Genomic DNA, 15,138 nt, shown 5'->3' on the forward strand with positions numbered 1-15,138 from the left:
AGAAGTATGCATTATGGTTTTTGACATAATTATGCAATTAATGACAAAATTGGCCCGCACCAGCTGGGTGGAAACCAAAACTTATGCATTTTGGCTGGTTATGCATGTGCGCGGGTATGCATGTGCGCGGGTTTGACTGTATACATTATACAGCCGTTCTCAATAAGGTTGCTTTTTTTTAATTTTTTTTTAGGCGGTTGAGGGGTGTTAGGGTTGGATTTTACTGGCTTTTGTATCAGACACCGCCAGATCCAACTGTATCGTTCCATCTCATACGTCATCTCACTGCAGCCATCCCTTTCCTCTCGATCATTCATCAGCATTCATCCAACCTTTCCTTCATCTGTCTATCATTGTTCTTCCAAATGGCTCCACCATTTCCTTCCCAAATCAACAGCTTGGCAACAGCTCCAACCAACGATGAGATCGAGATCTTAAACTCAACACGCTTGACAAATCAACACGCAAATCTTCGCCAACAGGTTCATATTGATCCGGCCCACCGCAATATGGATCATCGTTGCAATCCAACAGCCACAAACTTGGTAGCGGCAGATCAAGCTAGAGGTATGTTAACCTTTTATTCCATATCTGTGTTCTTCGATCAAATGCTGACAATTTTTTCCATCCTTTTGCATCAAGCTTTGACTAACTCAATCTACCAGGTGCGTGAAATCCGACGTGAAAGGTTTGCTGCAGCACAGGGTGTTGAGAACTCTGAAATTGGTGAGTGGATCTCTTTGGATTTGTATTGATCTTTCAAACCAAGTTTTACTGATTCACTCTGTCCTATCAACAGCTCATCGTGACCCCATGCTGGACCATCGCGAGGCGCCTATTCACAGGACCGGAAACTTCAGCAGTGCTCTGGCCGACCCTCAACAGTGTGGAGCTAGACCCACCTACCACCCTACATGTGGCCTCCTTCAAGTTGGATTGGGACGTCTCACTGTCCCTTCACCACCTCCAAAGCCGCACCAAGTTCAAATGAATCCTCGAGTCATACCTGATCAGCGTCCCACCGAGTTACCAGTGAAAATGGTCACCCTCCGACTCTTTCACGAGGCTTATTTTCATGGGCCAAAGGACACAAATCGTCCTTCAACTAGCAGATCTTCATCTAGAAAAGCCACTGAAAAATTCGTATGGAACTGTGACAAAACCGACAAGAACGATACCGGACCTGAGAATTGCATCACAATCGATTTAAATCATATAACACCTCAAGCTGTGATCGACTTGATGGTGGGATCTCTCAACCATCTACAAGCCGGTCTTGGTACCTACTTAATCAACGTCTCTGCACCTCAGTCAGTTACTTGGCTTGGTGTCAGTCTCACACCAAAATGTCACTTCCGCGATCAGAAATACAACCTTCAAAACAGCATTGAATGGAACAGTTTCAAAGGACTAGCCGATCATTCCACTCAACCTAGCTCTGCTGGACTTTTGGCTCAAATGGCAAATCCCGATGTTCAGATTGCTGCCGCACAAAGAAAAGAAAAGAGAGGGAATTACTTAGGTTCTTGGAATACTCAACGAGCTGTTGTGAATAATCAGCCAAGTGGTTCAGCAGCCGCTTTGTCAATTACCACCGAAAACTCACCTTCGGTTTTCACTGCGGCTTTAAAAGCTCAACTCACTAAGAACGGTACTGAACAATGTCGATACAGAGATCCCATTGATAACAAGAAATGGTCAATCATGACTCCTCGCAAGATCAAAATCTGGGTTGATCAAATTGTAAGTCTGATCTTTTTGAGATCAATCATGTTTCAGGTTTGCTGATGGAAGTCTAAATTTTCAGATTGCAGCACGTAACGATGGGCGCACGGACGTTGATATATACACTCCTCCCAAAGAACCTGCATTCAAGACTTTTCTCAACGGAAAAGTTCCTCCGGGCTATGTGGAGTTTCCAAATGATCCCCCACCAGCAGGGTTCATGGCTTTGGCTCCAACACCTTTGGCACCACCAACATTCCCCTTGGCGGCCCCAACTCAAGTACTTGATGATTGTATTTATCAAAAGAAGTATTCTGGAAACATGGAAGACTTCTTAGAATACGCGGAATTCCTTCCAAGTGATACTAGCTTGAGGGCGAGCTTGAGTCAGGCTCATTACACTCGGTGGAGTGATCTCAAGCCAACCACCGATATGAACCTTGCCGAATTGAACCGAATTGGAATCCCTCCAGGCGATGCAAGCCATTTAATGGCTTGTGCAGTTAGGTATCAGGGATTCTTGATGGCAAAACTTGCTGCTATTGATGCGCAACAGCTTTGATCAATTCTTTTTGTATGTTGTTTCTTTTGTTCTTTGTTACGATCTGATTCAATTGTAACTTTTCTCCTTTGTTCTTTCTCCTGATCTGCTTTGATCACTTGGTTTTTATTTTGTTCTTCATCACAAACTGCTCTGAGAGCTTGTTGTTGTTTTTTCTTTTGTTCTCATTTTGATATGCGTCATTTACTCGTTATTGTTATTTTTCTCTCTCTGTATCATGTGTCTTTGACACAAAAAATGTCCTGCCTTGCTAGCTCTATTTGTAATCTGTACAATAAAACATTCAAAAAACAAGGTTTTTGTTTGACTTTGCACAATCAAACCAGTGTGGTTGATCCAAATCCGCTCTTTTGACGAGTTTCTTTCATGATAATATCAAAGTTTTATTTCGTACATGAAGTCAAATTGATAGTAACCCCTCTCAAAACAGAACCATCATTTTGAGGTATGACAAAGCGAGACATCGAAATGTATGATCATTTGCATTTTTTATTTATAAATTGTGATTCAATTAAAAAAGTCTGAACATGGAAACATGAATAAGAAGTACAAAAAACCTGCTTTTTGCAAACCAATCCCTCATTATCAATGTTGTCGGACTTGAACCCAGCTAAAGCTAATCTGCAGCTATATTCCATTGAATTGGGTTGAATGATACTTGTTTGACAATTTGTTAAAATACCTATTGGGGTTTATATCTGAAAACACTCACTGAAATGTCAGAGGTACGCAAAGTTACACTTATGAAGCAGACCCAAATCGTTTAATTCACAATCAGCTTGTGAAAGATACAATAGATCCAGAAATTAATTCTAGTATGGCATAGTCAACTTACACGTCAAAGATATATTGATCCGGCATAAAGGCTACGGATGAGCTCGGGAGTCAGTGCTTCTTCAGCATGACGATAAATCACCTCCACTTCCTCTTCTAGCGACATATTTTCTTGTAGGTCACCACTTCTTCGAAGTCGAGATTTGATGATATCAAATGATTTCTCTATTGGATTGCAATCAGGGGCGTATGGCGCAAGGTAGAGTATCCGAACACCAAATTGCTCGCAAAGGTCCTGAACCATTCCACCATGATGGATGGGTGCGTTGTCCAGGACAAGCACGCTGTTTTCGGCCGGGTAAGGGTTCATCATTGGAAGCTGATGTAGAAGACATGGTAAATCAGTTTGATTCAAAGACAGAATGTATGAATTGTGGTACTTACCAGATGATGTGACAAAAAATACTCTAAATCGTCCCGCAGAATTGAACCCTCCTGAACAATCATTCCAAGACACCCAGTCAAAGAGATGGCAGGTAACAAAGAAAATCGTCTTGATTGTAGAGTCCGAGGTAGGCGCTTGGTTTGTTCACCTCGTGGTGCTCGAGCTTTCAGTCGGTAAAGCCTACGAGCTTGGATTGAACTCTCATCTACCAATAAACAATTCAGCACAAAGTTGAATAACAACAACATGATGATTGGTATGCTTTCTTGATGTGTGATTGTTGAGTCATGAATAGATACATCCAAGACTAAGGTTCGTTCAATTCCACCAAAACCAGTGAGGTTACACACCAGTTGTAAACCTCACTGGTTCACAAGGTGATCAGAGCTCTGCACCAGTCAGAGGTTAATCGACACTTGATGATGGAATGTGAACTTATCCTGTTATCTTGAGGTGCATTTATTCACAACTCTAGGATCACACATCAAGAAAGGGAGCTCACCTAAGAAGACAAGGCATGCCGGATCAATTGATCCAACTTCATATACATACCGTGCTACCTCTAATTCATCTCGATTTGGGTGGACAGTCTTTGGCACCTTCAAGGTTAGACCCAGACGATCACGAACCTCACGAGCTAGAGTAGGAACCGTGATTTGAATACCTCGTTCAATTGCAAGTTGTTGTGCAATCTCGTCAAGATAAAGAGTTGGCTCTGCATCGATGGCATCTTCAATGAATTTACGGTGCTCATTTGACAAAACAGTTGGCCTGCCACGAGGATCATAGAAGTCTGGATCCGAGATGACTTGCTGAGTATCATGGAATAGATCGAGCCATCGAGTCAATGAATCGGGCGATACTGTCATTCCAAGGTCGTCATTGATTGTTTCAAGTGTATTACCGCGAAGAGCCTTGCGGATGACAATGAATTTGACATCGGGCGAGTAAAGGACAAACGGCATCGCGAGAAGGGAACCACTGTGGAAGAAGAAAGAATAAAATCAACAAACGAAAGAAGAATAATTGAGGATTGAGATTGGGACTGACCAGAAGTACTGACAAATTTGTGGAGAGTCCAAAGAGATCTGGAGAACCAGTTGGTACGAGAGATGAGAGAGGCTATAGGTGGATGATGAAGTCGATAATGAGATCGAGGTCGAGGTTGAGATAGGTCGAGGTCAATGCGATTGAGAGTTGAGACTGAGATCGGGTCCGATGGGTTATTGCCTGATAATACTGTAAAATCCAACCCTAACTCCCATCAACCGCCTAAAAAAAATTCAAAAAAAGCAACCTTATTGAGAACGGCTGTAAGTCAACTTATAATTTATAAATCACCGAGCCACCGTCTTAAAATATAAGTTTTGTTTTAAGGACATCGAGCATGTCTTAAAACCTAAAAATGTGCCTTAAAAGTCAAACTTGAACCGCCCTAATATAGGCTGATGCCGCTGAGCAAAGCGTCCGCTGTCACCTGTGGATGGTCGCAACTTTTAGCTTTGAACTTAACGAAGTTGTGTGATTTTTGACTTAAAGGTTGAGTTTTGGACATAACTCGGTTCACCTTAATTTCGATCAACACATACCACTTCAGTTCACTCGAAGGGTGCCCGCAACTGGTCTGTCGCTACTTATAGTCATTTCACCAACAAACCATCATCACGTACGAGGACCTCAAAATTGACTAAAAATGGATAGACGAAGACAAGATATTGAAGAAAAACGAGCAAAACTAGGTAAGTTCAATCAGGATGAAACACGCATACATCCAGTCATAACCTTTACTGATTTGCTTGCTTTACCCCATAATTTCATTTTTTTGAATAATAGCCGAACTTCGTCGGGCTCGTGAGGAGAGAAAGAATAGATTAGACGAAGAACGAGGTACAGGCTCAGCGGTGTGCAACTTGGTCTTATAAGGCTTTCTTAAAAAAAGGTGCTAAAGTTAAACTCTAAACAACTTGATAGACATCACCATCTACTACTTCAAGTCAACATGTTCGACCTACACGAGCCGAAATTGATATGTTGGTTTCCGATTTACTCAGTCCTTCTGGTCCTCCATCTGCTTCTTCTGGTTTAGTTTCTCCTGGAATACAAGCTCCTTTAGGATCTTCTACTAGAGGACTTGGTTTAAGTGGTCGGTTTAGTATTGGTAGAAGATCAAGTCAGGATAGTCATTCGGGTGGTCAAATAACCAGTACAGAGGTTGAAGCTTCTCCTAGTCACGCTACTTCTTCACTTGATCGCGTAGAGTCTACTATCATCACTGGATCGTAAGTTATAATTATTCAAGATATCTTCAAGAAATGGTTAAATCAGAGGTGTTAAATTTGATCGATGTCATTCAATAGCTCTCCTCTTTCAGCTCTTCCCACTTTCACTGATACATCACAAGATCTATATGAATTCAAACCCAAAGTCAGTCATCCCATCTATCTGGCATCGTAGGTTTAATATTTATTGGATTCTTTTCTTTTTATTCAGCCCCGAATGCAGTACCAAAAATCAGTTCAAACCGAATCAGTCAGTATCTCGACATCCACTCACTCTCAGATGATTGAAGGACAAGATGGAATCACTACAATCAACAATGTAAATGAAGATGAAATGAGAATTAGATTAATAAAAGAAATCGAAGCTGAAAGAATTCAATTAGAAAAAGAGATCAAAGAAGAACAACGTAGATTAGAAAAAGAGTTGGAAGAGGATAGGTTGAGAGGTTTTTTTCCCTTTCTTTCTTAATTTATATGAAAATGATCGATTATTCTTAACGAAGAGTTATATCTTTGCTTTGATTAACTTTGGTTTTGTTTTGAATTTTTTTCGGTTAGGTTTGGATCCAAATACATTAGCTTCATTATATTCTGCAACCGAATTTAACGATTTCTTAGAATCTTCATCTAAAATCATTCAACGTGCTTTATCAGATGGATATGATTATTTAAAAGATTATTCAATTAATTTTGGTGATGAAGATGGAGCGTGAGTGATTTTACTTTCGAGTATACTTTATCAATGTGTGAATTATTGAAGACTCACTTGTTTGAGATATATTTAGTGATGATCGGGAAGGGAAAAGGGTTAAACAGACTTGCGTTTTCCATGATGAAAGATTACTTAAGAATCGTAGTGTTACTGATTTGGATTGGTCTTCTAAAGTATGTAATTTCATCATCTAAACTTGATTTATATGTTCGACATGGATATTTTCTAAATTATTGGACTCTTTCAGAATCATGAACTTAGTTTAGCTTCTTATAACAAGAATCCTAGTGGAATTAATGAACCTGATGGAATTGTCTGTATATGGAATTTACATCTGCTTGATCGACCAGAATATACATTTCATTCACAAGTATGTCTTCACTTATGACTGGAAGAGCTCTTGCATTTGAATGAGGCTACTTTTCACGGAAACTGACAACAAGCAATTTTAGTCCGATGTACTCTCAGTAACTTTCTCGCCGTTTCATCCTAACCTGGTGATAGGTGGTACATACTCTGGTCAAATCTTAATGTGGGATATCCGACAACGGAAGCAACTACCCGTTCTAAAGACCCCACTGTCCTCATCTGGTCATACACATCCAGTATACTCAATATCAATAGTAGGAACCCAAAACTCGCATAACTTATTATCAATCTCAACAGATGGAACGATCTGCTCATGGGTCTTAGATATGTTAGCCCAACCCCAAGATTTGATAGAAGTGATCAATCCAACCCATCATCGTACAGATGAAATGAGTCCGACTTGTTTTGGATTACCTTCAACAGAATTAAATACGATTTGGTTTGGTACGGAAGAAGGTAACCTTTATGAAGCTAATCGATACGATAGAGCTGGTTTGAAATCAGGTTTAAATCAAAATTTAGTTTATAAAGGTCATTCTGGACCGATTTTGGGAATCGATTTTCATCCTATGAGTGGACCTGTTGATTTTAGTGATTTGTTTTTAACTTGTGGTGTGGTAAGCTTTAATATCTTTTTTCAAATATATTTATATATATTGAACTTCTCTACTAATGATTTTTTTTTGTAAAAATCAGGATTGGACTGTGAAACTTTGGCGGCCAAAAGGTAATAATAATACAAAAACAGAAACCGAAAGCACATCATCAGTAAACAGATCAGGACCAAGACATTCTACTGGAGCCACAAGCGGTGGTGGGAATATGTCAAAAACCCCATCCACATCTGGTGTGGGTGGTAGTAGTGGTGGGGTTGGTGGTGTAGGATCAAATAATCCATCTAATACGATTTCACCTATTCATTCATTTGAAGAAGCGGATGATTATATTTTTGATGTTCGATGGCATCCTACTCATCCTGCTGTTTTTGGTACAGTGGATGGATCTGGAAAATTCAATCTATGGAATCTAAATACAGATATTGAAGTAAGTCAAAATTAATGATGATGATGATGGGTTTTGAAAGAGATCAAATTTGATTGAATGATTGTTTTTTCATTTATTGAAATTCATTAGGTTCCTACAGTTTCTACTACTGTTAATCCTACTCAACCTAAAGGTTTGAATAAATTATCTTGGGATAAAAGAGAAGGAAAGAAAGTAGCCATTGGTAGTAGTGATGGAAAAGTTTACGTATATGTAAGTAAACACATAAACAAAACCGGGTTTTTTTCTATATTGGTTTGAAAAGATACTAATATTGAAATCGATTTTTTGAAACAAAAGGATATTGGAGATTTAGCATTACCTAAAGAAAATGAATGGGATCAAATGAGAAAAACTTTTTCAAATATTGTTGGTAACAATAATAGTATTAGTGCACTTGATGTTCGTTAATAGAAAATTTTGTATAATAAGATAGTTTTGATTTGATTACAGAGTTTTTTTGAATAAGTAACACTTTAGCTATTGATCGTTTTTTGGATACTTGAAAGTGCCGAAGCGAATGAGATCGTTGTTTAGAGAACATTGTCTCTTGATACTTTTTTGTTTTCTTGAATAAAGTATAGGACCAAATCCTTGGTTCCTTTTTTGAGTGAAGACCCTTTGGGCGCTCGTTCCTTCCTCACATTTACTAGGGTTTAAACTTTGAATGATACGCTTAAAACAGTCGTATAAAGGTTGAATGATTCTAATCTCAAAAGCTCCTTTCCTCGATCATTACTTATATACATACTGCACACTTATGTGAGATAAAATTGGCAATTATACATCGGTATCTTATTTACCTTCTTCATACTTTCTTTCATGAGGCGTTGCAAGCACATGAAACCAAATCGTTGAGTTTGTGAGTTGAGTATCTTTGGGCGTGTACCGCTCTTTGCAGTAGGGTTGTGATTCAGTTTTGCAAGCTTTATTCTGATTATATCAGACATTTGAATGTGAGATGATATCCCTGGTGTTCCATCATCATTGTCTCGTTTTGACCTTTGTTGAAACTTTGTTTGATGAAGCCCTTGAACCACATAGAACCACGTTATTTGATCATTTCTTGAACAGATATATATATATATATCGTTCAACGCCCTCACCCCTCACATTTAACAAAGGTCTTGGACACTAACCCTACACTGGGGTCGATGCGCTTTATACAGATGAGCAAGATGCCGTGACATGTTAAAATCCTCACTTGCGGCAAGTCGAAATGAATCCATGTTGTATATGAATCCAAATACACCTGACCATCAAGAAGGCGGAGGAGTCCGCAATATTTGGCTCAGTTTCAAACGTGTGCTTAAAGATCTTTGAGTCAGATATATTGATCAGGTGATTTAAATATGATTTCGAAGAAGATCGAGTGGCCTGATAACCTCGAACTTTTCATAATGCTGATTTCTATTTGATCATGTTTTGAGCTGTTTGTATGTGACGGTGGCTGTTCAGCAAAATCATGATGGATGTTTGTCGAGGGCAAGATGATGAAGCACTGATGTATCAAATACGATCCGTGGAAGGATCCCACCGTTAGTTAAATCAGATGACAAAGCTGAGGCACCGAGAGGATCAAATTGGTCACAAGCTCATGATGACTTTGAACATTGTGTTTCTTCGCCTTTGCATTTTGTGTTGAGGGAGGTTGAGGGTGGAAAGGAGGTGATGACGTCATAGAAATACCTGATGTCAATGAAAATGCAGACTGAAAATACTCACAATTGAAATTGGAGAATAGAATGCTTAGTTAAGCTTAGGCGGGGCTACACGTCAAAGCAAAGCGGTGCGATCAAGATTCAAGAGTCAAGAGTCAAGACTGATCAGTGATCACTCATGATAGAAAAACTCACTCCTCTCTCGATGATGCTGTTCTATTTCAATCATGAGCGGGCACACGCACCGCCTGTCAGTGTATCTTTGCCTCTACACCGCCACTCGGCGATGTTCAAGTGAGCAAGAGAGCAAAGTCCATTCAGAAGTTACAACTTGACTCACGAACTGGGCGTACATCAGTATCTCCTCTGCCTGTGGAAAAGGTATAAATTCGGCGGACTCTGGCCTGGTATGAATCATCCGCAGGTCATCCATTGCTCAGATCGTGCTTGATTCCAATCATCTAAATTTTAAAACCCCATCTCATCATCGTGACCATCTAAAGTCAAATCAAACTAAACCAATTCCAAACATGTTGTTTCCACGTTTTATCACCTTTGCGCTCATCCTTGCTTTTGCAATGGTCTTCAACGTTGCCATGGCCGGTCGTAAGTTCAAAATCAAATCCTTGATGCCATTGACATCCTTCATGCATCATGAGTCATCGTTATACTGACTTTTTTTGTAATTAACTTGAAAGCCTATCCATCCTTCATAACTTCAAGCCAAAATGTGAATTGGAACCAAAACCTATACGCTTGGAATTCCCAATACAACTGTCCAACCTATAATCAGCAACCTTTGTTTTATTCAGACAATCAATTTTTCTACGAGTTCGCAAATATTCGATACTATGTTCAAGGCTGTAATTTGTCACCCAACATTTGTTTAACATACCCTGTTAACACGTGGAATCCATTGAGTTACAATGGCTATTCCGCCTGGAGCTGGAATAACCTCAGGCTCCGTTACAATAATGGATGGAACTTCCTTTGAGGATGAAAAGTTTTGTATGTTTTTTCACTTTTGGAAATTGAATGCTCTTTGACAATCAGTTTGCGTTGAAGAACTGGATGTCTAATTTTGTTTCGAGTTCCTTTTTATTTAGTCATCAATGACAGCTAATCAAATTCAATGGTCAAAACATAGTTTCTCAGGTTTTATTGTCCATGATCCTAGACTTAAACCTGTGAAGGTTGTACATGTAGTCCTTGATCCTAAACCTTTGCAGCTCTATTGACTGTCAGTTTCCATGTTTTTCACTTTTTGAATTATCTTGTTCTTGTCGTTTCACCCATTTCATACATCATTATCTTGAGAAGGACTCGGTAGTAAACTTGCGAAATGTTTTCTTCTGAGCTCATTTCTTCTGTTTTTTTGTAAAGTCTCACTTATCTCTGTATTTTGTATGTGTGTTCGTCTGTGTCTTGAAATCTGTGTTCGGTATCTCAATCTACTTGCACGAGTTAAACATCGAGTCCAAATCCATATCCTATAACCTTACTTAGGCCAGATGAAGGTGGTGGCGCTGGAATGAGGACATGACTGAAATTTGTGGAGGTGATCAAGTTTGATTAGTGCTTTCAATGTGAAAGACCTGTTGAATCCTAGGTACATAAAGTTCCACTGCCTTCAGGATGAAAAGAAGGTGCAAAGTCAATATTTTTGATTCGGACATGGATCACAAAATTTGCGGATCAACAAAAGAGGAAAAATTTGGGTGAAAGAAGCCTCAAAAGGATCAGGCTGTGGATGATGTTTTTTTCTGCAGATTTAAAACACATGCAGGCATAGTGATGGGTGTTGATGGCTCAGCTGTCAAACAGGAGTGAAGTAAATGCAGTGGATTGTTCTATATATATTAGTGCTCACTCAAGGTTGTTTTATTTTCTCCAAGTGGTGGATATCCCTTCATATTTTCTGATAGAACAAGAGATGATTTTGTGAAGAGGCAAGAGAGACTATGAACGACTTATGATATTTAGATTGCTACATGAGGATTGTACAACATCTACGCGCGTGGCATGCTCTACTGTGGTGTGTTGAGTTCACACATACATGAGCGTCAAACTGAGTAGCTCATAAATTTTTCACAGTTGTGTGGAGCGCAAATTCCTCTCTTTGAAAGCATTGAAAGGTAGGGTCTGTTTCTGAATTCATGCTGAGTTTGAAGTTGTGTTTGTGTCTTTTGCATTTTATACACAAGCTTCAACATACCTGAGTTCAGGTAATTTGAGTCATAGCATACTGATATATCGTCCACACACATGTGTTGATGTATTACCTCAAAAAAGCATACATAAGTCTTCAAATCGCTGTTCTTGAACCCAAATGAGGTTGTACATGATTGGTAGATGATTATCGGCAAACAGGAGAGTAGCAGGGATCAGTGTTAGATGATTTGACTACACCACAAGGCTACAATGATGCAGGGTAAAACTCTCAGATTTGATAAGATTGATTTGGTTTGGATGTTTTCCTTGTAAAATGGACTCGTACGTATCCTCAAAAATAACTTTGGTGACTTTATCATGTCGTCGGAATGGAAAGCATTCAATTCAAGCGAGGCATAGTTGGTGGGTGGGATAGCGGGATGGACGCCGAGGAACGTCTCAATAAGGGGTGAAGCGTGCGCTGGAACGATGGCTTGGCCTGCTGAGAACTGACTGAGCTCACTCAACGGTGCCAATGAGCCGTAAGATTGCTAGACTTTGATCTGAGGCAAGGAATGTCAAATTTCCTGGCCGAGGCGATCAATTTCGCCTCGCGGACATCAAATGATCCTCTCCGCGATATAGGCAGATGAAACGAGATGAAAAATGAGTTCAATCCCTGGACATACATATTACACCATTTTCAAGCCGGCTGCTGGACGATGGATGACACGCTGGTAAACACCATCAGCTCATCGTCAATGAACCCGGCTATGGTCAACGCGACGAGTAATCTCGCCTGGTCGGAGCACCTGCATCAAAGCAATCTTCGAAGTTACGACACGCGGACATTGCGTAAAGCAAATCAGGTCTTGGAGGTAATGGTCGAAGTTGAGTCTAAGATTTCATCCCGATAACAATCATTTTTGCTCGTCATAAACAGGGTCATCTTTTTCCGCAATCTGGCGCTGCAAGGCAAAGATCAGAGAACACACTTCTATCATCACACTCGCGATATCTCTACAACTCGAAGCTGCGTTGTCGAGGGCTCCGGTTATTCTATCAAGCACTCTACAAACATGAACATATATTTCCTGACTATCACAGCCTTCCATGGCTGCTTCGTCTCTGCCGCCATAAAGTTCACACTTGAAAAAAAACCTAACCCAACACCCGACGAGTCCACTGCCTATGTAGCAATCGAAAATTCAATGAACGCAGCAGTGAAGCGATACAACAAGTTCGTGATGGCTGAAAAAAGTTTGAAGGTCATGTATGTTCCAAGCGTCCGTACAGCAGATGGTAGTCAAGGCACAGGGACAATCAGGTTCGGCTCCAACGCAGCTTTTCAAAACGAAAGGACTGCCTTACACGAGATTTCGCATACTTTAGGTGTCGGTCTATCGCCTGGATTCAATAGGAATTGTAAACAAAAAACGTGGTACACTGCCACAAGCCTTCTTCGAAAAATAGATAAACCAGACTCTCAGATCACATGCGGTGGAGGACATTTTTGGCCATACGGTTTGAACTACGATAATGAGTTCAGTCAGAAAAATGCAGACAGTCATTGTAGAATGATTCAGGCGATGATAAATGATGGGATGTAAGAACTTGTCACCTAGCGTCAAAACAGATAAATGGCAGGTGAGCACTTTTAATTTCTGTTTGCGTACGCGAGTTGAGTATATATCTTCTGACCCTCAAGGTTTTGCAGGCATACACATCAACAAATTTTCTTCCTGCGTATATATTTTCCTCTGGCCATTTGTAGATACCTATGTTCATTTTTATTTTTGCATCACTCAACTTTCACGCAAACAGGAACTCATTTCACATCTTTCAAGCGTCTCCTGTCAACAGGTTTGCTGTCCAAGTCTAAGACAGACCATCTAGAGGTGGTAAACCACCATCCAAAAAATCTTCATCATTCTCTTGAAGACATTTTCCTCCTCAGACAGCCAAGTTGTTAAGTAAGAATGCTGAGATGACAAAGGTGTTGGCTTCATGCGGTTTTGAGTGGATGACGTGCCTGGAGTTGTGTTGGGGGTGGGATTCTTTTTACTCACAGATTGGTTGCCAAGATCTTTGAAATCATTGAGTTGGCTTCAAAGGCCATTTATGATGGCTTCAAAACTGGCTGACTTGTTGCTTCAGGCTATTGGCAACAAGGATTACTACAACCACATTGGTGACGGGTGCAGCAGCATCTTGGGTGTTTCAAATCTTGTATTCAGCTTCCATATCTTCAGGCTGTGTAGGCTGCTGTTCTTGGGTTTGCATGATAAAAAAAGCACTGGATGGAGTTAAATCAAAGCTTTATAAATTGGGAACTATGTGATGTGACATAGTAAAAGAATAATGGAATTGGGAGAGAATGTGGGATGAAACACCTTTGGTGCCAAACTATGGCTCTCTTTATACCTGTCATGGCCATGTTTTAATAAATTTGATCAGGTAATACACATGTCATTCCCAATCCAGCCTGTTATCCCATGTTTCCTGGTAACAGAAAGGTGGGTTGATTTTGCTCAGTGTTTGTTCAGGATCTTGTAGAATGGTAGATGACCATTGAACTCTCCAACGTTCAGGGGCTAGTCTAGTCAGGTCTGGCTCAAGCATTGTGACAATCAGAGGATGGTGGTAGTACCAATCAAAAGTCAAAGTCATAGCTCAAGTGTTTGTTTTTAGTTTTAATTAATTCAGTGGAAAGAAAAATCAAAGAAAAACAATTCAAAAAGAAAAGTTCAGTTAAATATGCATAGTGATTGGAGGTGATTCAAACAAAAGAGCGAGTGGAAAGGGTAAAGAGGATTTGAAGAGTAAAATTATGGGTTATGTAGTAACTGTATTGGTATGAGTTATGGTTTATGAGTGGTTTATATCTTTGATTTTTACATTTGGCCAACAAGATCACACATCAACAAGATCACATATTGTTAATAACAATTGAATCCATCATTAAAGTTGAATAAAAGGATGAATGAATAAATCCTTGAAGATCAATCACACAACACTTGTTCAAAGATAAAAAGCATTGTCCATTTTGAATCAATTATTAATCAAGAAATTCCTGTTATTATTGAGAAAGTGTTTATGTCAGCCAATCTATATGAATCATCATCATAAGAAGAGCAATGATTATTAGTAGTGTGTTAGAAATCAGTTGAAGACAAAATTGAAGAGGGTTAATATATGGATTGCTTACTTAAATTGTACTCAGATTATCATTTTATTTTATTTTATTATTTTTGAGATAGTGAAGAGGGTTTTTAGGAGCTATTTGCCACTTTCATTGATTTGTATATATACTTGTGTGCATTTTAGCAAAGAAAAATTCCCTTTATTCTTACTCTCTTGTGGATCTTTAATTATTCTGATCAGTATAAACTTATTTTAACAGTGCTAAGTCAGTC

At 39.5% G+C, this 15,138-nt stretch overlaps 4 protein-coding genes across 4 annotated transcripts; all 4 read left to right on the forward strand.

The window, feature by feature from the left end:
• Positions 1-365: 365 nt before the first annotated feature.
• MELLADRAFT_95114 (uncharacterized protein) lies at positions 366-2,287 on the forward strand (the record flags this gene model as incomplete). The annotated part of the gene is made up of 4 exons (XM_007406662.1): positions 366-567; positions 643-726; positions 800-1,743; positions 1,808-2,287. 4 exons carry the CDS (start codon positions 366-368, stop codon positions 2,285-2,287), a joined length of 1,710 nt encoding a protein of 569 aa, XP_007406724.1.
• Positions 2,288-6,065: 3,778 nt separating this feature from the next.
• MELLADRAFT_34152 (uncharacterized protein) lies at positions 6,066-8,321 on the forward strand (the record flags this gene model as incomplete). The annotated part of the gene is made up of 9 exons (XM_007406663.1): positions 6,066-6,231; positions 6,365-6,478; positions 6,561-6,670; positions 6,745-6,867; positions 6,950-7,483; positions 7,563-7,677; positions 7,750-7,910; positions 8,001-8,123; positions 8,211-8,321. 9 exons carry the CDS (start codon positions 6,066-6,068, stop codon positions 8,319-8,321), a joined length of 1,557 nt encoding a protein of 518 aa, XP_007406725.1.
• Positions 8,322-10,101: 1,780 nt separating this feature from the next.
• On the forward strand, positions 10,102-10,565 carry MELLADRAFT_123227 (uncharacterized protein; the record flags this gene model as incomplete). The annotated part of the gene is made up of 2 exons (XM_007406664.1): positions 10,102-10,177; positions 10,270-10,565. 2 exons carry the CDS (start codon positions 10,102-10,104, stop codon positions 10,563-10,565), a joined length of 372 nt encoding a protein of 123 aa, XP_007406726.1.
• A 2,236-nt stretch (positions 10,566-12,801) lies between these two features.
• MELLADRAFT_34103 (uncharacterized protein) lies at positions 12,802-13,332 on the forward strand (the record flags this gene model as incomplete). The annotated part of the gene is made up of 1 exon (XM_007406665.1): positions 12,802-13,332. One exon carries the CDS (start codon positions 12,802-12,804, stop codon positions 13,330-13,332), a length of 531 nt encoding a protein of 176 aa, XP_007406727.1.
• Between the last annotated feature and the right edge of the window lie 1,806 nt (positions 13,333-15,138).

This window comes from Melampsora larici-populina (assembly GCF_000204055.1).
Source record: "Melampsora larici-populina 98AG31 unplaced genomic scaffold MELLAscaffold_7, whole genome shotgun sequence".
Lineage (NCBI taxonomy): Eukaryota > Fungi > Basidiomycota > Pucciniomycetes > Pucciniales > Melampsoraceae > Melampsora > Melampsora laricis-populina.